This window comes from Astyanax mexicanus, chromosome 24, assembly GCF_023375975.1.
Source record: "Astyanax mexicanus isolate ESR-SI-001 chromosome 24, AstMex3_surface, whole genome shotgun sequence".
In the NCBI taxonomy this organism is placed as follows: domain Eukaryota; kingdom Metazoa; phylum Chordata; class Actinopteri; order Characiformes; family Acestrorhamphidae; genus Astyanax; species Astyanax mexicanus.
In genome coordinates, this window is record NC_064431.1 from 32620155 (window position 1) to 32639727 (window position 19573).

Consider the following 19573-nt stretch of genomic DNA (forward strand, 5'->3'; position numbering starts at 1 on the left):
TTCTGAGAGCGGTGGATAAAGGCTGTGTGTCATTAAGGGGAAATAAAACACAGAAATGTGATCCAGCGTGACACTAGAGTCTGTTTTATTACTGTCCTTTTTTAACTTTTGTAATTTTGTTTTATACAGAGCTTTAATACAAGAAAACACAAGAAAATGCAAAACAAATAAACAAAACTAAGTAAAAGATTAACAAAACTAGAATAATATAGCAAAACTAAAAACAAGAAACACAAAAAACCTTGAAACAAAGGGGCTTACATACACAAGAAGGGTAAGGAACACCTGGGGCTGGTAACAAAGGGGGTGTGGTTACAAACAAAGCAAATGATAAGCAAGTAAGTGACACTCTGATTGGTTTATTTCACGTTACGCCCAAAATTAACCCCACCCATGATTAATTAAGAGAATTAGTACATGCCTTTGTATGTGTTTTGAGCCGAGTAAGGTGTACTTTTCCCATCGTTACGATAGCAAAGACACACAGACACGCCCTAAACCAATCTGACATCATCACTTCAGTTTCTGAATCAGTTTCTCTGATTTTGCTATTTATAGGTTTATGTTTGAGTAAAATGAACATTGTTGTTTTATTCTATAAACTACAGACAACATTTCTCCCAAATTCCAAATAAAAATATTCTCATTTAGAGCATTTATTTACAGAAAATGAGAAATGTCTGAAATAACAAAAAAGATGCAGAGCTTTCAGACCTCAAATAATGCAAAAAAAAAAAAAAAAACGAAAAAAAAGTTCATATTCATAATCATAGATTTTTTCATGCATCTTGGCATCATGTTCTCCTCCACCAGTCTTACACACTGCTTTTGGATAACTTTATGCTGCTTCACTCTTGGTTTGATGGCTTGTGATCATCAATCTTTATATATAGAAATATATAATGTAGGACTGTGTCCTTGAAAACTTGTTTAAGGTTTATTCACAAGCAGAACAAAACAACACAATAGCAGTAGCAATAGTTTCAACACAATAGCACAGTTCACACTCACACACAATCATTTCATTTCAGTGCGACATGCTCACATAAAATACAGTACAATACAATACAATACAATATAATATAATACAACATAATCTCCTCTCCGTATGATAAATAAGTTACAGTAAAAGCAGGTAGATGATCAGTGTGTAGAGCGTGCGCTGGACGGGATTGGGCGATTATGCTGTGATTTGGAAAATGTTGGCCTCTGTGCTGGAGAGTGGAGAGTGTGTTATTATACAGAGACAGACGTGTTATTCCTCCGGTGTGAACAGCAGTTAATAAACAGCTGCTCTGATGCAGACAGACAGACGCTACGTCTTTTTAAAGTCCTTTACGTCGTTTTACGCCGTTTACATCTCAGCTATAAGAGTGACACTTGTCTCTTACACTAATAATATCTCATTATTATTATCTCATCAATGTCTCGACTCTTCAGAAGACATGACCGACCGACCGACTGACTGAAACGTCGGCCACGTCACTCATATATTACAAATTATTTATTTATATTTACCAACAATAAATAGTGTTTCAATAAAACATTGAGTAAACTGTATTAAACTGATTTAAATTATGCTTGACTTGCAGCTGCCGGAGCCCCTAGAGAGCACAATTGTCCTTTTGGTCTTGCTCTCTCTGGGTGGGTACAGTACACTCCTAGGGTGATGTGGATCAGCACAAGGCTGCGTCTGTGAGCTGATGTATCAGAACCGAGTCGCTGCGCTTTCCTGTAATGCTACTGACCCAGTCTTTGACCCTGTTTCTTATTATTAAATCTTAACAACACTCAACTTAACAAGACAAGTGGGACCTCCTGGATGAGTTTTTCATGCCCTTTTGGAGTAATTTTGTTCGATTGGCCGGTCACTCCTGGGAAGGTTCACCAGTGTTCCATGTTTGTTTCTCCATTAGTGAATAATAGTGAATCACTGTGGTTTTCTGGAGTTTTTCCTGACTGATAGATGATCACTGACTTTTTTTTTTTATTCTTCAGATCTGTCTCATGTTGTCAGACAGGTTCTATTTACTGTAAGTGATTTCTCGATTGTACAGGTCTGGCAGTAATCAGGCCTAGTTGTGACTAGTAAAATTGTACTCAGCTTTCCACAAAATATACCATTTTTTTCGCACCTTAAAATCCTTAAATTTTTCCAAAAATCATTAGAGCTCCTTATAATCCGGTGCTCCTTATGTATGAATTCTCTCAGTCAGGTATTAAGGAGCAGTAGAGTCACTCCACTGAAGTACAGAGTTATACAGGAGTTTTTGTTTAGTTTCTCCATCACCAAGACTGGAACTGTATTAGCATTAGTCACTAACTGTGCAAAGCGCTAGCTCTTTCACCGTTCAGAAGTGAGTATTTACAGTTTTGATTACTTAGCTTAGCTTTGCTTAACTTTGTTACGTACTACCACCAGTAGCACCCAGCGGGGAGACCTGCTAAATTAAAAGTAAAACATGACGACACCTTTGTTCCTTACTAGTGTCGCTTATAGAGCAAAAACCACAGTTAATTCAACAGTTTTTTTTAACTGACTTAAAGGTTATCTTTGTCTGATATTAAAGTTTGTTTGATAATTGAAAAAAAAATGAATTATGACAAACAAAGCAAACACTTTAACGGCACTGCAAACTCAAGGCTCAACAATAAACAGAATAGTAAATAAAATAACATTGCTGTTCCCGTAAATGAGCTGCTGGAGCTCCTTCACAGCGTCAACCAGCAGCTCAGTTTCCTCTGCTGAGAAGAGTTTGTTGAACACGTCCAGGTAGCTGCACCGTTACAATAGCAATCCGCCAAAGTCAGAGCTCACCTGATCTACTCTTAAAGAGAATGATGAGTAATGATGAGCATGTTACGCCCAAAAGTAACCATGCCCATGATTATTTAAGATAATTATTAAATGTGTTTTGCGTGTTGCAACCTGCACAAGGTGTACTTTTCCTGACTTTACGACAGCAAAAAGACATACAGACACGCAATAAATCACGGTACTGTATGTTTTTGATGTTTTATTTCATTTTTTTACATTTTACGCAATGTCCCAACTTTATTTTTGGAATGATTTTGAGATATTTTATGAAGTGTAAAGTTCTGGTAGTTTCTGCTTTGTTTTATAAGGTCTGAGGTTAGTTTCCTCGAAATTTACAGCGTGAGGGGCTGAAATACTTCACTTTAAAACCATAATACCCTCAGATCAGAGCTCCACATTAGCCTCTATTGTGTTTTATCGGGCTTTAGGCCATTTACTGTGTGAGTGAAGTAAGATTCAGTTCCGGCAGCAGCAGCAGACAGTGTTATCAATGATGAACAGGAGGAGTTTGTGTTTATTGATGGCCAGAAACCTGCTGCTTCAGATCATGCACGACTGCAAACCCCAGTTTCACTGCACTGTTGACTCTCTGTTTACAGCATGTAATAGATTTTATTTTTAGGACGTTTCCTCAAGACGTTATTAGAGTCCTTGGGAGGGTCAGGGAGCATCAGGATAATCCAGGACATGAACAGGATACCAGGATACAGGATGGCAGATTACTGGAGAGGAGAAGGTCGAACCATAAATAACAAGACAGTGTGAGACAGTGGGAAATCCAGGAGATCTCACAGCTTAGAAATTCGGAGTAAACAGTGACCAAAAATATGTCAAATTTAATGTTCAGTCTGGCCTGGTCAAATCATAAAGGCGGAAAAAGAGTTTGTACACTCACTGACAAATCAATGCTGCACCAAGAGTAAATAAGATTATTACAGAAAACTGCACAGAAATTATACTATATAATACACCTTTCCTTTCTTGCATTGACCATCGCATTCAATTTGACGTTGCATTCAGTTCATAGCTAGCCGTTGATTGGGGGCCTCAGGAAATGGATTGGTTTGCTTGCCTTGTTGGAACGGGGCTTACATTTCACATTATAAATTTAGGAAGCTTTTGACTTTTAGTGCATAACGTGTACAATGTTTAGTAATATTTAATGGATTTGATGCAGTGCTGAAAATTAGGTAACTGTGGATTTTAGGTCAATTTAGGTCATTTTTTCTGCAGTATTCCTTGTTTATCTCAGAAAGCAGGAGCTCCACTGACTGAATACAACCTAGACAGAAGTCAACATTGCAACGCAGCCATGCACAAACCCACCTTTTAACAGAATCAACAATAAACAGAATAGTAAATAAAATAACATTGCTGTTCCTGTAATAAATGAGCTGCTGGAGCTCCTTCACTGCGTCAACCAGCTGCTCAGTTACCTCTGCTTTAAGAGAAGCGTTTTTTTGGACACGTCCAGGTAGCTGCACCGCTACAATAGCAATCCACCAAAGTCAGAGCTCACCTGGTTCTACTCTTAAAGAGAATGATGAGCAACAGAGAGACACTCTGATTAATTAATATAATTATTTAATGCGTTTTGCTTTGTGTTTCGAGCCGTGCAAGGTGTACTTTTCCTGTCGTTACGACAGCAAAGACACACTGACACACCCTAAATCAAGCTGCACGATATACAGTCAACAGCTCGCCTGTAGATCACTAAAATTGGACTCTTGGGTTTTGAATGGACGACAGCCAACGCACCAGGTAACAGAGGGTTAAAAAAGGTTATTTATCTAAGTGTGAAGACTGGAGGCCTCTGCTTCTCTCAGATCAGATCCAGGCGAGAGGATGAAGCTGACAGTTAGCAGTGACCTGTATAAAAGAAGCACTGAAGCTGCAACAGGACTCTAATGCTCTCTTTCTCCAGGGCCTGATCTTCCTTTCAATCCTCTCGTTTCTCTCCCTCCTGGATCTCTCTCTCGCGCACCGTAACGCTGCTTCACACTGTGAGAGTCTGATCTACAGCCTGAAATATCTACAGCCTGAGTATAAAAAGAGTAAAATCAGATTTTACTGACACTCCAATAGAGGAGCTTCATTCAGAACATTTGATTAGACGTGTTTGAATGTTTTTTGTTATGGTGTCACATCAATTTTAAAAGTTAGGGATGGAAAAATAACAGGTGAAAAAAATTAACCATTTTAACATTTTGTGTGTGTAAATGAACTTCTCGTGAGCACAAAAGTGAAATTCGAAAGCAAAAAAAAGGGAATTGGAGGCGCACTGAACAGAATATCGCTCTCAAGCTTCATTTTTCTCTTCTCAGTTGTTTTTTCCCCATCGAATTCACACTTCTCCTCACACGCCATGCGAATTACCTCTGACTGCTGTTTTTGCTTAGAGTTTTGAAAGGGGTGGTTTTGACAGTTTGGGGGCAGTATCAGGGTTGCCTCTCTCAGTGAACGCTATTGGCTGATATCTCCAGGGTTTCTGATGGACCGCCTACCTGCACAAACCGGAGGAGGGCAGAGAAATAAGGACAGCAGGAGAGTTAGCTAACTAGCTATGCTAACATCCAGGCACTAAACTCGGGCTAACAGCGCCAGAGTGCGGGTTGTTTGGATGTTAGCATAGCTAGTTAGCTTAGCATAGCTCTCCTGCTGTCCTTCTTTCCCCGCCCTCCTCCGGCTCTTGGAGGTAGGCGGTCCGTCACAAACCCTGGAGATATCAGCCAATAGCGTTCGATGAGGGAGGCGACCCTGACTCAACTATCTATCTATCTATCTATCTATCTATCTATCTATCTATCTATAAAATCTTACAGCACTTCATGCTTCTTCCCTCTGCTACTGACAACTTTTATGGGGATGTGGATTTCATTTTCCAGCAGGACTTGGCACACTGCCCACACTGCCAAAAGTACTAATCGCTCTTATATAATATTCTAATTTTCTGATACACTGATTTTGTGGTTTTCATTGGCTGTAAGCTTCATAATCATCAACAATTAAAGAAATAAACACTTAAAATAGATCACTCTGTGTTTAATAATTCTATGTAATATATGAGTTTCACATTTTCAACTGAATTAATTGACATAAAGTATCTTCTCTATGATATTTTATTTTTTGAGATGCTCTAGTTTCTCCCCTTTAAAGTTAGGTAGATGACCCTGAAATATATCTGATTAAATGATCTACGTCTCTCTCTGAGTGATTGATGATGATCCACAGGCTCAATCCGTCAGAGCAGTAAATGACGGCTCTGTTTGGCAGCTCATGGTTTTTGTTTTTCTCGTGCTCTGTTTTTTTTTGTTGTTTGTTTCTCGTCTATTGTCTCAATCTGTTCTCGAGCCTCCATCCCTCTTCCTGAAAGCATCATCAGTCAAAACGCTGGTGAAAATGTCACGACCTAACTGTGTTAACTAAAGAAAAAGAGTCAAAACAGGAGCTATTTTAGACTTTCAGACACACTTTATAAGTAATGTTTAGTGAAAACAAGTTAATTAGACTTAAAACTTTTAGTTATTACTCTTAAATTGTAACTTTTTAACATTTCATTGTGTTTTTGCATTATCATTATCATGTTGCATTAACATTTATAACAGAATTTATTAGCATTTAGTCTCCTTTTTTATTTTACTGATGAATTTCTCTGATTTTACCAAATTGAAAATCCAAAAGCAGTGTGTAAGACTGGTGGAGGAGAACATGATGCCAAGATGCATGAAATTAATACTGTGATTAAAAGCCAGGGTTATTCCACCAAATATTGATTTCTGAACTCTTAAAACTTTATGAATATGATCTTGTTTTCTTTGCATTATTTTGAGGTCTGAAAGCTCTGATGGTTTGGAGAGACATGTCATCTGCTGGTGTTGATCCACTGTGTTTTATTATCAAGTCCAGTGTGCCAAGTCCTGCTGGAAAATGAAATCCGCATCTCCATAAAAGTTATCAGTGTAGTTTTGTTTTCTCACAAAATCTTACAGCACTTCATATCTTACAGCTTCCCTCTGCTGATAACAACTTTTATGGAGATGAGGATTTCATTTTCATTTATTATATAATAATATTCAATTTTTCCGAGAGACAGTGATTTTTGGGTGAGCCAATGATATTCTATTTCTTTTTTGAATGGCACTAGTATTATGAAAACTATAACTTTTTGCGTATTTTGTATTTCCACTTGCATATCGACTGTTTCTACACTGTAAGCCTGGATGAGTTGAATTTACTTAAAATTACTCTATTCATTTTGTTTGGTAATTTTTCTAAGATCCCTACAGTGCAGTGGGATTGTGCCTCAGTCTTGGCTTAATATTATAATATAAAATGCATGTTTAGTGCTATAAATGATATAAACGTTTGTAAAATATGAAGGAGAGTTTGAGATTGTAATTTGTTGTTTTTTTTATAGTATATTGAACCCTAAAAATTAGTCAAACAGTAAACAAGATTAAGAACTCCTGATTTAACCAATACTTTTTCTCAACAGACAGTTAAATAAAGCACAAAACACAGAATTTTAGAAAAAAATCAACACCACAGACTTTATTATCAGGGGAACATTTTACAAAATGACACGAGACTTCATTATCCGCTCTCTTTTAGCAACAATACACAGTCTGAAGATACAAAAATCACACTTTATGACTGACTGGACCGCAGATGAACACCAAATAAAGAAAATAAAGAAGATAAAAGTTTTTTTTGAGGTTGAGGTAGATCTCATTTAAACTCCAATTACAAAGGGAATCAAACATACGGTATATATATATGCAGCCTCTATATATATATACAATGACTTCATAATCATTAAAAATCATTAGTAAATTCTGAAACAAAAAATGGCCTTCAGTATTCATTCATTCATGTGGAAAATAACTAAAAAAGAAAGAGCTTAGCTAAAAATCAAATCAGAACAGTAAAGCGTGATTAATAATTGACCTTTTTCCGGTGTTGTTCAGTTGTTTAGAACAGAACAAGTGTTTTAAAGTCTCATTCTTTAGTGTAGAACGGCGATTGCTAGGCTAACAAACATCACTAACACACACTCTCTCACACTGGAGACTCACTGTATCAATGCATCTCAACTGTGTAACAAAAAATAGCTTCAAACTAACAAATAATCTTCAAAAATGTTATGCAACCCAGTTAAAACATGCAGCTCATTTTTATTTAATTTGATTTGACACAAATCAGTTAATATGGTTTAAGTCTGTAACATTTGGGGATTTGGAGACCTCTCTGGTGAGAATGTGTAATTGCAACCAGCACACAGAAAAATACTTTTATAGCGTAATTTCCTTTCAGAGCTGTGATTAAAAATTTATTAAGTTATTACACCAAATATTATTGTTTCTGAACTCTTAAAACATTACAATTGTTGTTTCTAACATCAAAATTCTAACAATAAAGTCTCCTTGAATCTTTAAATCCTTCTAAATTACAATAAAGTTCATTTGCTTTGGCTGCTTTGGAAGGCAATAACAGTTTTAATAGACATTTCAAGCAAAATATATAATTTTTTTATGTAATTACATATATAAGATCAATATAACTCAATTTAAGTGAGTGTTAGCAGTGTTAGCCTAGCATCTCCCATTGTTAAAGAGCCACTAAACTTTAAACTAAAACCCTAAACTATATATTTTTTTATATTAATAGCTTAATAAATGTGTTCATTTGAAGTAATAAAACATACCAGTCCTGCTTTAAATTTTTATAAACATTTCCTAACCTTTAAAAAAACTTTGTGGTTTTTATTGTGGTAATTTTCGCCTTTGCAGCTCCTCTTAGGTTCAACTTTGCTATAGGCGAGGATGATGTCACAATATGCAAATCAGCCAATTGATAATCCCGCCCCCCTGCTGACGACATCCAACCATTTGCGTCTCACCACAGCTATCAGAGGCACACTGCTCAGCCCAATCAGCTCTTCCTTCTGCCCCGCCCCTAAACCCATACATCACCCAGTGCCCCTCCCAAACTATTCCACCTATTTTTTAAGCATTTTTCAAACGTAAGCTGTGGGTGGAGTCAGCTAAAATCAGGGGTTTAACTTTAGTTTTATTAACTTAAGAAGCAGATAAACAAATAAACAAATATTGGCTGATTTTTTGCCAAAACATTCCTTTAAACTTTTTTTAAAAATAGTGAATATTAATATTGAGGCGAATCCACGAGAAATGCAGCGATTCTGAAGCTCTGCTGCATCACCATTTTCATTCAGTTTAAAAGTGTTAAAACAATGATTTATACAATTTTTGGACTATATAAGCAGTTTATAAATCTCCTATATCATCACCCTTCATTTCCCTTTACATCACAATCAGTCTGAATCATTTAAAATCTCATTTTAAAATTAAAAATATTTAAAATCTCATTCTAAATGCCCCAGCTGTTGGTCCCGAAGTCTAAAACAGTCTAAAACAGGGGAACCAACTCCTCTCCTGCAGGGATGCAGTCTAGCACAGTCTAGCACAGTCAAGCTCAGTCCAGCTCAGTCCAGCACAATCCAACACAGTCTATCACAATCCAGCACAGTCCAACACAATCCAGCACAGTCTAGCACAGTCAAGCACAATCTATTGTAGTCCAGCACAGTCTAGCACAGTCCAGAACAGTCCAGCACAGTCTAGCACAGTCCATCACAGTCTATCACAGTCCAGTACAAACCAGCACAATCTTTCTTAGTCTAGCACAGTCTCTCACAGTCCCACACAGTCTATATCACAGTCCAGCACAGTCTATCACAGTCCAGCACAGTCTATCACAATCCAGCACAGTCCAACACAATCCAGCACAGTCTACCACAGTCAAGCACAGTCTATTGTAGTCCAGCACAGTCTAGCACAATCCAGCACAATCTAGCACAGTCAAGCACTGTCTATTATAGTCCAGCACAGTCTAGCACAGTCCATCACAGTCTATCACAGTCCAGTACAAACCAGTAGAGTCTATCTTAGTCTAGCACAGTCCAGCACAGTCTATATCACAGTCCAGCATGGTCAAAAAACTTAAAAAATGGACATAAGTGATGTTGCAGTTTTGCAGTGTTTTAATTTTTTTTTAAATGAAAACACTCAAATGAACATCAAGAAAACTTGACAGATTGAAAGTTTTAACAAGAAGGTTAAAATGTGAAAACTTTTAAGGGCATTTTATTAGTGTGGTCTTTAAAACTTTTACGTTTTTACCGATCTGTAGAAAATACAAACCAATATAAACTCTATTCAATCGCTCTGCAACATGCAGCTAGATTTAGGGCGTGTCAGTGTGTCTTTGCTGTCGTAACGACTGGAAAAGTATCACTGAACTGTGCTGGACTGCATCCCACCAGGACCCCCTGCTTTAAAAAACGAAAAATAAAAACCCGTCTGAAAATAAAACTAAAACCCACCAGAAGCAGTTCAGACCGTCTCGTCTATAATCCTATAAACACTAAGAGGAGGTCGCGTGACCCTCAGCAGGGTCAGCACAGCAGCCACGCGGCTGTGATGAGGAGGAACAGGCTGGGCGTGGTGATGGCGAGGGGCGTGGCGCTGCTCCGGGTCCGGCAGTGTGCTCTGTTCTGGCCGATGCAGGCGGCGTAGGCCATGGCGTGGGGGATGTAGTTCTGCTCCTGGACGCCGTGCAGCAGGTGGGCCATCGGACCCTTAGAGAAAACGGCCACGTCCTCACCGCCGTGCGTCTCCATCCGTAACGGAACCGCCGACTGAGCCTGGTAATCATTTTGCTCTACAGAGAAAAAGAGATAAGAAACAGAAGAACGTGAGATTTTAGGAAAATTACATTTATATTGGGGTTGGGGATCTCAGGTTATCTTACGATACAATATTATTGCGATACTCAGTATTCACCTTTTATCCCATTTTCTCCCCAATTTACACAGACAATTACCGAACCCACTCATTAAGACTCCCCCTATCACTATTAATGCCCCAACACACCAGGACAGTGAAGACTAGCACACACCTCCTCCGATACATGTGAAGTCAGACTCCGCCTCTTTTTGAGCTGATGCTGATGCTGTAGCATTGCCAAGTAGCATCACAGCGCTAACTCTCGGAGGAAAGCGCAGCGACTCGGTTTTGATATATCAGCTCACAGACGCAGCCTTGTGCTGATCCACATCACCCTAGGAGTGATGAGGGGAAAGAGAAGAGCGCCATCTACTGTACTGTACCCACCCAATGAGAGAAAGGACAATTGTGCTCTCTCAGGGCTCCGGTAGCTGATGGCAAGCTGCATAAACAGGATTTGTACCCACAATTTCCTGATCGTAGTGGCAGCACTTAGCCCGCTAGACCCCTCGGAGTCCCAAGTATCTCCATTTTTGTTTTGATTTTGATTTTTAGTTTACTATACCATTTGAATACACAAACTGTCACTTACAATTTTTTTTGATGAACAGACCAATAGAAACTCTCCAAAATAAACATTAAAATAAACTATTTGTACTCTGCTTCCAATAAAAAGTTAAGGAGCTTTTATTTCAAGGAACTCTTCTGTAAAGTTGCTGTTTCAGAGATACTTGGTTATATTGAACAGCAACGATATATATGTATCACAAGACGATTCTTTACGATACTTCACATCATCTAATTTCATATTGAAGAACTGATAAGTATAAAATACTTCTAAATAATAAAATATCAGGGATTCATTCTTTTTTAAGCGTTTTAAGAGTTTAGAAATCAATGTTTGGTAATATTTAAATTTCAAGCATCTTGGCATTTCTTGGCATCATGTTCTCCTCCACCAGTCTTACACACTGCTTTTGGATAACTTTATGCTGCTTTACTCCTGGTGTAAAAATTCAAGCAGTTCAGTTTGGTGGTTTGATGGCTTGTGATCATCCATCTTCCTCTTGATTATATTCCAGAGGTTTTCAATTTGGTAAAATCAAGGAAAACCATTATTTTTAAGAGCTGTATAACAGTAGATAAATCCAGCTAATTAAGATTTTTTTTTTTTAGATATAATTAAATATATAAAATATAAATGTATATAGTGCTTGTGTTTCTGCGGGTGGAGGATGTGTTAAGGGTTAAGGTTTGGTTACATCAGTCAAAAAACTCATTACAGCTCCGGCGCAGTGGCAATATCCAACACAAAAAGAGAAAGAGAAATATATTCCGCACTGTGGCTTTATTCGCTGTCAGGTTTCTTTCTATATCCATCATCCGCCGCGGACGCTGACATTTACTATATCTCCCACAGCCGACAGGCAATTCCAACAGCTCTGTTACGGATCATAAAGAAAGCATAAGCAGCTCCACACACCAAAAAATACCCACAAACACCCAGAAATCTGCCCGAAAAAACACTGCAGTGCTAGCAATTAGCAAACGCTACAATGCTGCTAACTTAATTTAGACATGCTTACCTTAAAAAGCATCAGATCTGATCCATTTATCCCTTCTTAACTCATGAGTAAGTGGTTAAACTTTATATTATGGGTGAAACATTATGTTTTTTACACCAAAAACACCACCAAAAAATCCATCCATACGTTTTCTTTGAATCAGCTAAATCATATTCGGCTTCGATGAGCCGTTTGGATGCTCCTCCCTTATTATGACATCACAATAAGGAAGTCGTTAATTTTGTCTTTATTAAATCTTGTATTTCAGTATAGTTCGCTTGTTTTTATAATTTAAACTTATAATAATTGTGTTAATGCTCGGCTGCACTAAAAATGAGAGTTACCCTCAATGTATTCCGAGTGGAATTAAAGATTGATTAATTGATTGATTGATTGATTGATATTTGCATAAAAGTGACAGAGCCCTTAAACAGCTCATTCTGAAAGAGTGAGAAGGATTTTGTGTAAAGAACACAGACCTACAGTATTCTAACTATAAAAATCTTTTTCTGTGAATCCGCTGAAAGAATTTGTTGTCAGGAGTCATATTTGGTTCTATGAGCCATTTGGATGCTCCTCCCTTATTGTGACATCACAATAAGGAAGCCTGTATAGAACCACACTGGCTCTAACCCTCACCCATCACCTGTCAACCCTCATCAGAGCCCCGCCCACTAGATCAGTTGAAGATACGTTTCCATTTCGGTCTGCTGTTTGAGAACCTCAGACAGTTTACAGCATTATTAGCCAGCGGACTTCATCTGAGGGAGGGATCTGTACCTACTGTCCGTAGCCAATCAGCAGATGAGGGAGATGTAAGAACTTCTGCTTCTATCGCAGTTGAGCTTAAACTAGCTAGTTTGTGTTTTGCCATTTAGCAGAAGCTAAGGCTAAAATGCTGTAAGCGCTAAGTGTAAACACTGGGTGGTATATCAGACAGCCTTTAACTGTTTTAGTTGAGTTTTTTTTACTCTTTTATTTATTTATTTTATTTATTATGTCCTTTCAATTATCTAATTTTATATTTATATACCTTTTAGCCTTTTTATTTATTTTATTCATTTTATCTCTTTATTTTTTTTTATGACTGGTCTTACTTTTGGTCTTTTACCTTTGAAATTCATTTATTTCATCCTTTTATTTTTTCTATACTTTTCTTAACTTATCATTTTTATTATTATTTATTTAGTGTAGTTCCATCAATTACCTTTTTAAAATTTCAAATTTTATGTTGGTTTTATTTTAGTCCTCCACTTAATTTTGTTTATATTTTATTATTGTTATTATTTATCTTATAATATTTTATTGCTTTACATTTTAGCCTGTCTGCATATCCTCTTTTTCTGAATTATTTTATTTCTTCCTAAATTAATCTTATGTTGTTTGCTTGTTTTTATAATTAAAACTTATTTTTCAGTCCCTTTAATTTTGTAAATGCTCGACTGTATTGAAAATGAGGGTTACCCTCAATGTCAACCGAGTGGAAATTGATATTTGCATAAAAGTGACAGAGCCCTTAAAAGGCTCATTCTGAATGTGTGAAAAGGATTTGACCCTCTGTGACCCTGTATGTGACAGATAAATAAATTGCCTTTATTTTTTTAAGTAATTATTGCCTAAATTACTTAATCTAACATATGATCGTATTAAGAAGCTAAAATTACTGTAATTAAAGGATAAAGACGTACGGTAGTCCTCTGTGGAGACGTTGACTCTGGAGCCGTTGATCAGTTTGAACCCGGGGCCGTTTCCGTACAGTATAGAAGTGAAGGGCTTCTGATCCACATCACTGACCATAGGAGCCAAACCTGCAGAAACACAAACACTAACATTAACTGATGATTAACTAACTCAGCTTAGTTTAACTCATGTTATTAGAGTTAAACTCACCGAATATGGAGTTTCCGCGCAGTGTGTATCCTCCGAAGTTAAAGACGTGAGAGTGATCAGCGGTCACTACAGTCATGGTGTCGTGTACGCTGGTCAACAGTCCGGCTCGGCCAATAGCGCGGTCCATCTCCACCGCCTCGTGCAGAGCCTGCTTAGCCTTACCCTCGTGATGCCCGTGATCAATACGCCCACCTGAGAGTGAGAGGCTGTGTTAGAGCAGGTTAAACCAATCAAAATCTGAGATTTATTTTACACTAGTTTTCTTTCAAAGTCAATCGAGTGCTGGATGTTAATCTACACAGATTTCTGAGGCTTTTTGTGAGGACACTGAGCTTTTTATTTTTCTTTTGTATAGTGGTATATTTTCTGAGCTACAGGGGTTGGACACCTGTCGTCATTTTAGTGTGGGATTTTAGGTTTCATGGCTAAATTGGAGCAGCCTGGTGTTCAATCTTCATTAATTGCACATTATTGCACCAGTAAGAGCAGAGTGTGAAGGTTCAATTATCAGGGTAAGAGCACAGTTCTGCTCTAAATATTGCAATGCACACAACATTATGGGAGACATACCAGAGTTCAAAAGAGGACAAATTGTTGGTGCACGTCTTGCTGGAGCATCTGTGACCAAGACAGCAAGTCTTTGTGATGCATCAAGAGCCACGGTATCCAGGGTAATGTCAGCATACCACCAAGAAGGACCAACCACATCCAACAGGATTAACTGTGGATGCTGTAAGAGGAAGCTGTCTGAATGGGATGTTCGGGTGCTAACCTGGATTGTATCCAAAAAACATAAAACCACGGCTGATCAAATCACGCAGAATTCAATGTGCACCTCAACTCTCCTGTTTCCACCAGAACTGTCCGTCACCACAATCAATTATTGTGCTCTAAAACCAGGTGTTTCAGTTTCATTGTCCAACCCCTGTAGATACTGTAATATACTGTTGCTTGTTTTCTGAAATAAACAGTTTAAAATGTTGTAAATACAATTCCCCTTGGGATTAAGATGCGTCTCGAGTGGTCAGTTCACAAATGGCCGACAAGACACGAAGACGTTCACACCTGGCATTTCAATGCATCTCTAATGCGTCTCGGGCAGCTGATGGCTTTTGTATTGATTTCCTGACAAACCTGAGTAAAGTGTGCTGCTCACGATTTAATTTATTTACAAATTTCATTTATTTAGCGCCTTTCCTCAAAGCAAAGTCACTTTACATCATCAGCAGCTTATATTACTGATACAGCAGAGATCAGACACAGATCCCAGTCATTTCTAGCAAGAGACCTGCTCTGTTTATTCACTATGTGTTTTTTTGTGTTCAGGTGAGACCAAAAACAGGGGTCTGTTTTACAAAACTTTCACAAGGCTAAGTACTTCATAACCTCGTACTTAAGAACATTCTTAATATTACGAATGTTTCCCAAAAACGTGAGGAAAAATGTGAGGAAGGAAATGTAAAGAAGGAAATATGAGGAAGGAAATGCACGGAAGGAAATGCACGGAAGGAAATGTGAAGAAGGAAATGCAAGGAAGGAAATGTGAGGAAGGAAATATGAGGAAGGAAATTGGAGGAAGAAAATGTGAGGACGGAAATGTGAGGAAAAAATGTGAGGAAGGACATGTGAGGAAGAAAATGTGAGTAAGGACATGTGAGGAAGGAAATGTGAGGAAGGAAACGAGTGGAAGGAAATGTGAGGAAGGAAATGTGAGAAAGAAAATGTGAGGAAAGAAATGTAAGGAAAGAAATGTGAGGAAGGAAATGTGAGGAAGGAAACGAGAGGAAGGAAACGAGAGGAAGGAAATGTGAGGAAGGAAATGCAAGTAAGGAAATGTGAGGAAGGAAATGCAAGGAAGGAAATGTGAGGAAGGAAATGCAAGGAAGGAAATGTGAGGAAGGAAATGTGAGGAAGGAAAATGTGTGGAAGAAAATGTGAGGACAGAAATGTGAGGAAGGAAATGTGAGGAAGGACATGTGAGGAAGAAAATGTGAGTAAGGACATGTGAGGAAGGAAATGTGAGGAAGGAAACGAGAGGAAGGAAATGTGAGGAAGGAAATGTGAGAAAGAAAATGTGAGAAAGAACATGTGAGGAAGGAAATGTGAGGAAGGAAATGTGAGGAAGGAAATGCAAGGAAGGAAATGTGAGGAAGGAAATGCAAGGGAGGAAATGTGAGGGAGAAAATGTGAGGAAGAAAATGTGAGTAAAAACATGTGAGGAAGGAAATGTGAGGAAGGAAATGCAAGGAAGGAAATGTGAGGAAGGAAATGCAAGGAAGGAAATGTGAGGAAGGAAATGTGAGGAAGGAAAATGTGTGGAAGAAAATGTGAGGACAGAAATGTGAGGAAGGAAATGTGAGGGAGAAAATTTGAGGAAGGGAATGTGAGGAAGGAAATTTGAGGAAGGAAATGTGAGGAAGGGAATGAATGTGAGGAAGGAAATTTGAGGATAGGAATGTGAGGAAGGAAATGTGAGGAAGGAAATGCAAGGAAGGAAATGCAAGGAAGGAAATGTGAGGAAGGAAAATGTGTGGAAGAAAATGTGAGGACAGAAATGTGAGGAAGGAAATGTGAGGGAGAAAATTTGAGGAAGGGAATGTGAGGAAGGAAATTTGAGGAAGGAAATGTGAGGAAGGGAATGAATGTGAGGAAGGAAATTTGAGGATAGGAATGTGAGGAAGGAAATGTGAGGAAGGAAATGCAAGGAAGGAAATGCAAGGAAGGAAATGTGAGGAAGGAAAATGTGTGGAAGAAAATGTGAGGACAGAAATGTGAGGAAGGAAATGTGAGGGAGAAAATGTGAGAAAGAAAATGTGAGTAAGAACATGTGAGGAAGGAAATGTGCTTTAGGAAATGTGAGGAAGGAAATGTGAGGAAGGAAAATGCGTGGAAGAAAATGTGAGGGCGGAAATGTGAGGAAGGAAATGCGAGGAAGGAAATATGAGGAAGGGAATGTGAGGAAGGAAATTTGAGGAAGGAAATGTGAGGAAGGGAATGAATGTGAGGAAGGAAATGTGCTTTAGGAAATGTGAGGAAGGAAATGTGAGGAAGGAAAATGCGTGGAAGAAAATGTGAGGGCGGAAATGTGAGGAAGGAAATGTGAGGAAGGAAATTTGAGGAAGGGAATGTGAGGAAGGAAATTTGAGGAAGGAAATGTGAGGAAGGGAATGAATGTGAGGAAGGAAATTTGAGGATAGGAATGTGAGGAAGGAAATGTGAGGAAGAAAATGTAAGGAAGGAAATGTAAGGAAGGGAATGTGAGGAAGGAAATGTGAGGAAGAAAATGTGAGGAAGGAAATATGATTAAGGAAATGTGCTTTAGGAAATGTGAGGAAGGAAAATGCGTGGAAGAAAATGTGAGGGCGGAAATGTGAGGAAGGAAATGCGAGGAAAGGAAATGTAAGTAAGGAAATGAAAAGAAGGAAATGAGTGGAAGAAAATGTGAGGAAAAAAATGTGAGGAAGGACATGTGAGGAAGAAAATGTGAGTAAGGACATGTGAGGAAGGAAATGTGAGGAAGGAAACGAGAGGAAGGAAATGTGAGTAAGGACATATGAGGAAGGAAATGTGAGGGAGGAAATGATCTGAATCAGAAATCCTGGATCATCTGATCCCTGGAAGTATCTGATAAAGTATATGAGTGTTTCTCAGTGTGAAAACAGAATGAAATCAGAAGAAGGAAGGATAGTTTTTCACCTTCCACCAGCAGATAAAATCCTTCAGGGTTTTTCCGGAGGATTTTAATGGCCACCTCCACCATCTCCGTGAGGGAGGGGTCAGTGCTGCTGTCTCTCTCCAGGTCGTACTGCAGATCTCCCGGCTCAAACAGCCCTGAGGCCAAAAAACAGGAAACATTCAGCCTCACAAACACTGCAGAGTTATATATTCATCATAATATCCCAGCACTGACACTCAAATATACCATATATCATTACTAAATCCTTAATGTGAAGATTTTAGGAACTAAAACGCATTATAAATATGTTTTAAGAACTAAGAACTGAAAGTATTCTCAAGTGAAGTCGCCGCAAAGACCTTTAAACAGGTCATAATGATGAAACTGGCACTCATCGGGAACACCCAAGCAAAGCAAAGAAGTATTTTGGTTTGTTTAACACATTTAAGTTAACTACATCATTCCTTATGTGCTCCTCGTCTGGATAAACACGTGTTTTAGCAAATACTTGTTTTAAAAAAATGTTTTAGTTTAGTTTTTAGAACGCATTTCTAAAACGCATCATAAATATGAAAGTATCCTCAAGTGCAGTCGCCGCAAAGACTATCAAAAATGTTATAATGATTTTACTGTATTTCTGTATTTTTCACTCTATAAGGCGCATTATGCGACACTAGTAAGGAACAAGGGTGTGGCCATGTTTTCTTTCTAATTCAGCTAAACTAAGTAAACAAAACTGTAATTCTTAAAGTCAATTAAATGCTGGATGTTAATCTACACAGATTTCTCTCCTGAAAACCAGCCACTAAGGCTGGGTGCAGCAGCATTAGCATTAGCAGCTAACCACTAGTTAGCGCTAGTTAGGTTAGCGACTAATGCCACCTGACAGCACTACACTGCACTGAGTAGTTTTAACACAGTAAAGCGCTGTGGTTAGAGGCTAATGCTAATGCTGCTCCAGCAGTGCTAGCCGGGGTTAGCAGCAGGCTACAGATTGATAATGCTCAAGCTTTGGTGCTGGATAACTAAACTGAAACTGGTTTGTTGGTGCGCTATTTGGTGTGTTTAGGTTTGTGCATGTGTGAAAACAAACCAAACAGAGGGAGAAATGCACAAAGTAACAAACTCAACCAATTTGGACCAGAAAAAAACGACTATTTTGCTGTCAGAATTGTCGGATTTATTATGTTATGTTAAGACAAAGACTAGACAATAGGATGGCATTCACAGGTGTGCAAACTAAAACCTGCAATACAAAAGGAGCTACGTCAACTATTGGACTAATCAACTAATTGGAGAAATTATCAGCAGATCAATCAAATAGTTGCAGCTCTAGATGGATGAATCATAAAATAAAACACTTACCCAGAAGGTAATCAGCAGAAGAGGGGTTTATTGAGAGGAGATCTTTCTTGTTCCACACGTAATAACCCTTCTGTTCATCAGAAAATAAATGAAGAGTAAAAAGTAAAAATACGAGCTGTACAGGGCTTGTATAATAGTGGTGTGCTTAAAATCTTGATATAAGGTATAACAAACAGAAAAACAGAGGTTTATGGGCCTTATTCTATCAACTGTTAACCATGCAGCTTGATTTAGGGCGTATCAGGGTGTCTTTGCTATCATAACGACGGGAAAAGTACACCTTGCGCAGCTCAAAGTGCACAAAAGGCATGTACTAATTCTCTTAATTATTCATGGGTGTGGTTAATTTTGGGCATACATGAAATAAACTAATCAGAGAGTCTCTTGCTCATCATTCTCTTTAAGAGTAGAACCAGGTGAGCTCTGACTTTGGTGGATTGCTATTTTAACGGTG

General features: G+C 38.3%; 1 protein-coding gene across 2 annotated transcripts in view; it reads right to left on the reverse strand.

The window, feature by feature from the left end:
- Positions 1–7347: 7347 nt before the first annotated feature.
- The window catches only part of alpl (alkaline phosphatase, biomineralization associated), a 44860-nt gene continuing 32634 nt past the window's right edge, over positions 7348–19573 (reverse strand). For both annotated transcript variants that reach the window (XM_022682474.2, XM_049471819.1), the window contains exons 8-12: positions 19120–19189; positions 17775–17909; positions 14079–14270; positions 13877–13996; positions 7348–10558 (exon numbers count right to left, since the gene is read on the reverse strand). In XM_022682474.2, coding sequence (XP_022538195.2) covers positions 10293–10558; positions 13877–13996; positions 14079–14270; positions 17775–17909; positions 19120–19189 — 783 coding nt within the window. In that variant the 3' untranslated portion in view covers positions 7348–10292. The remainder of the gene's footprint in view (positions 10559–13876; positions 13997–14078; positions 14271–17774; positions 17910–19119; positions 19190–19573) is intronic.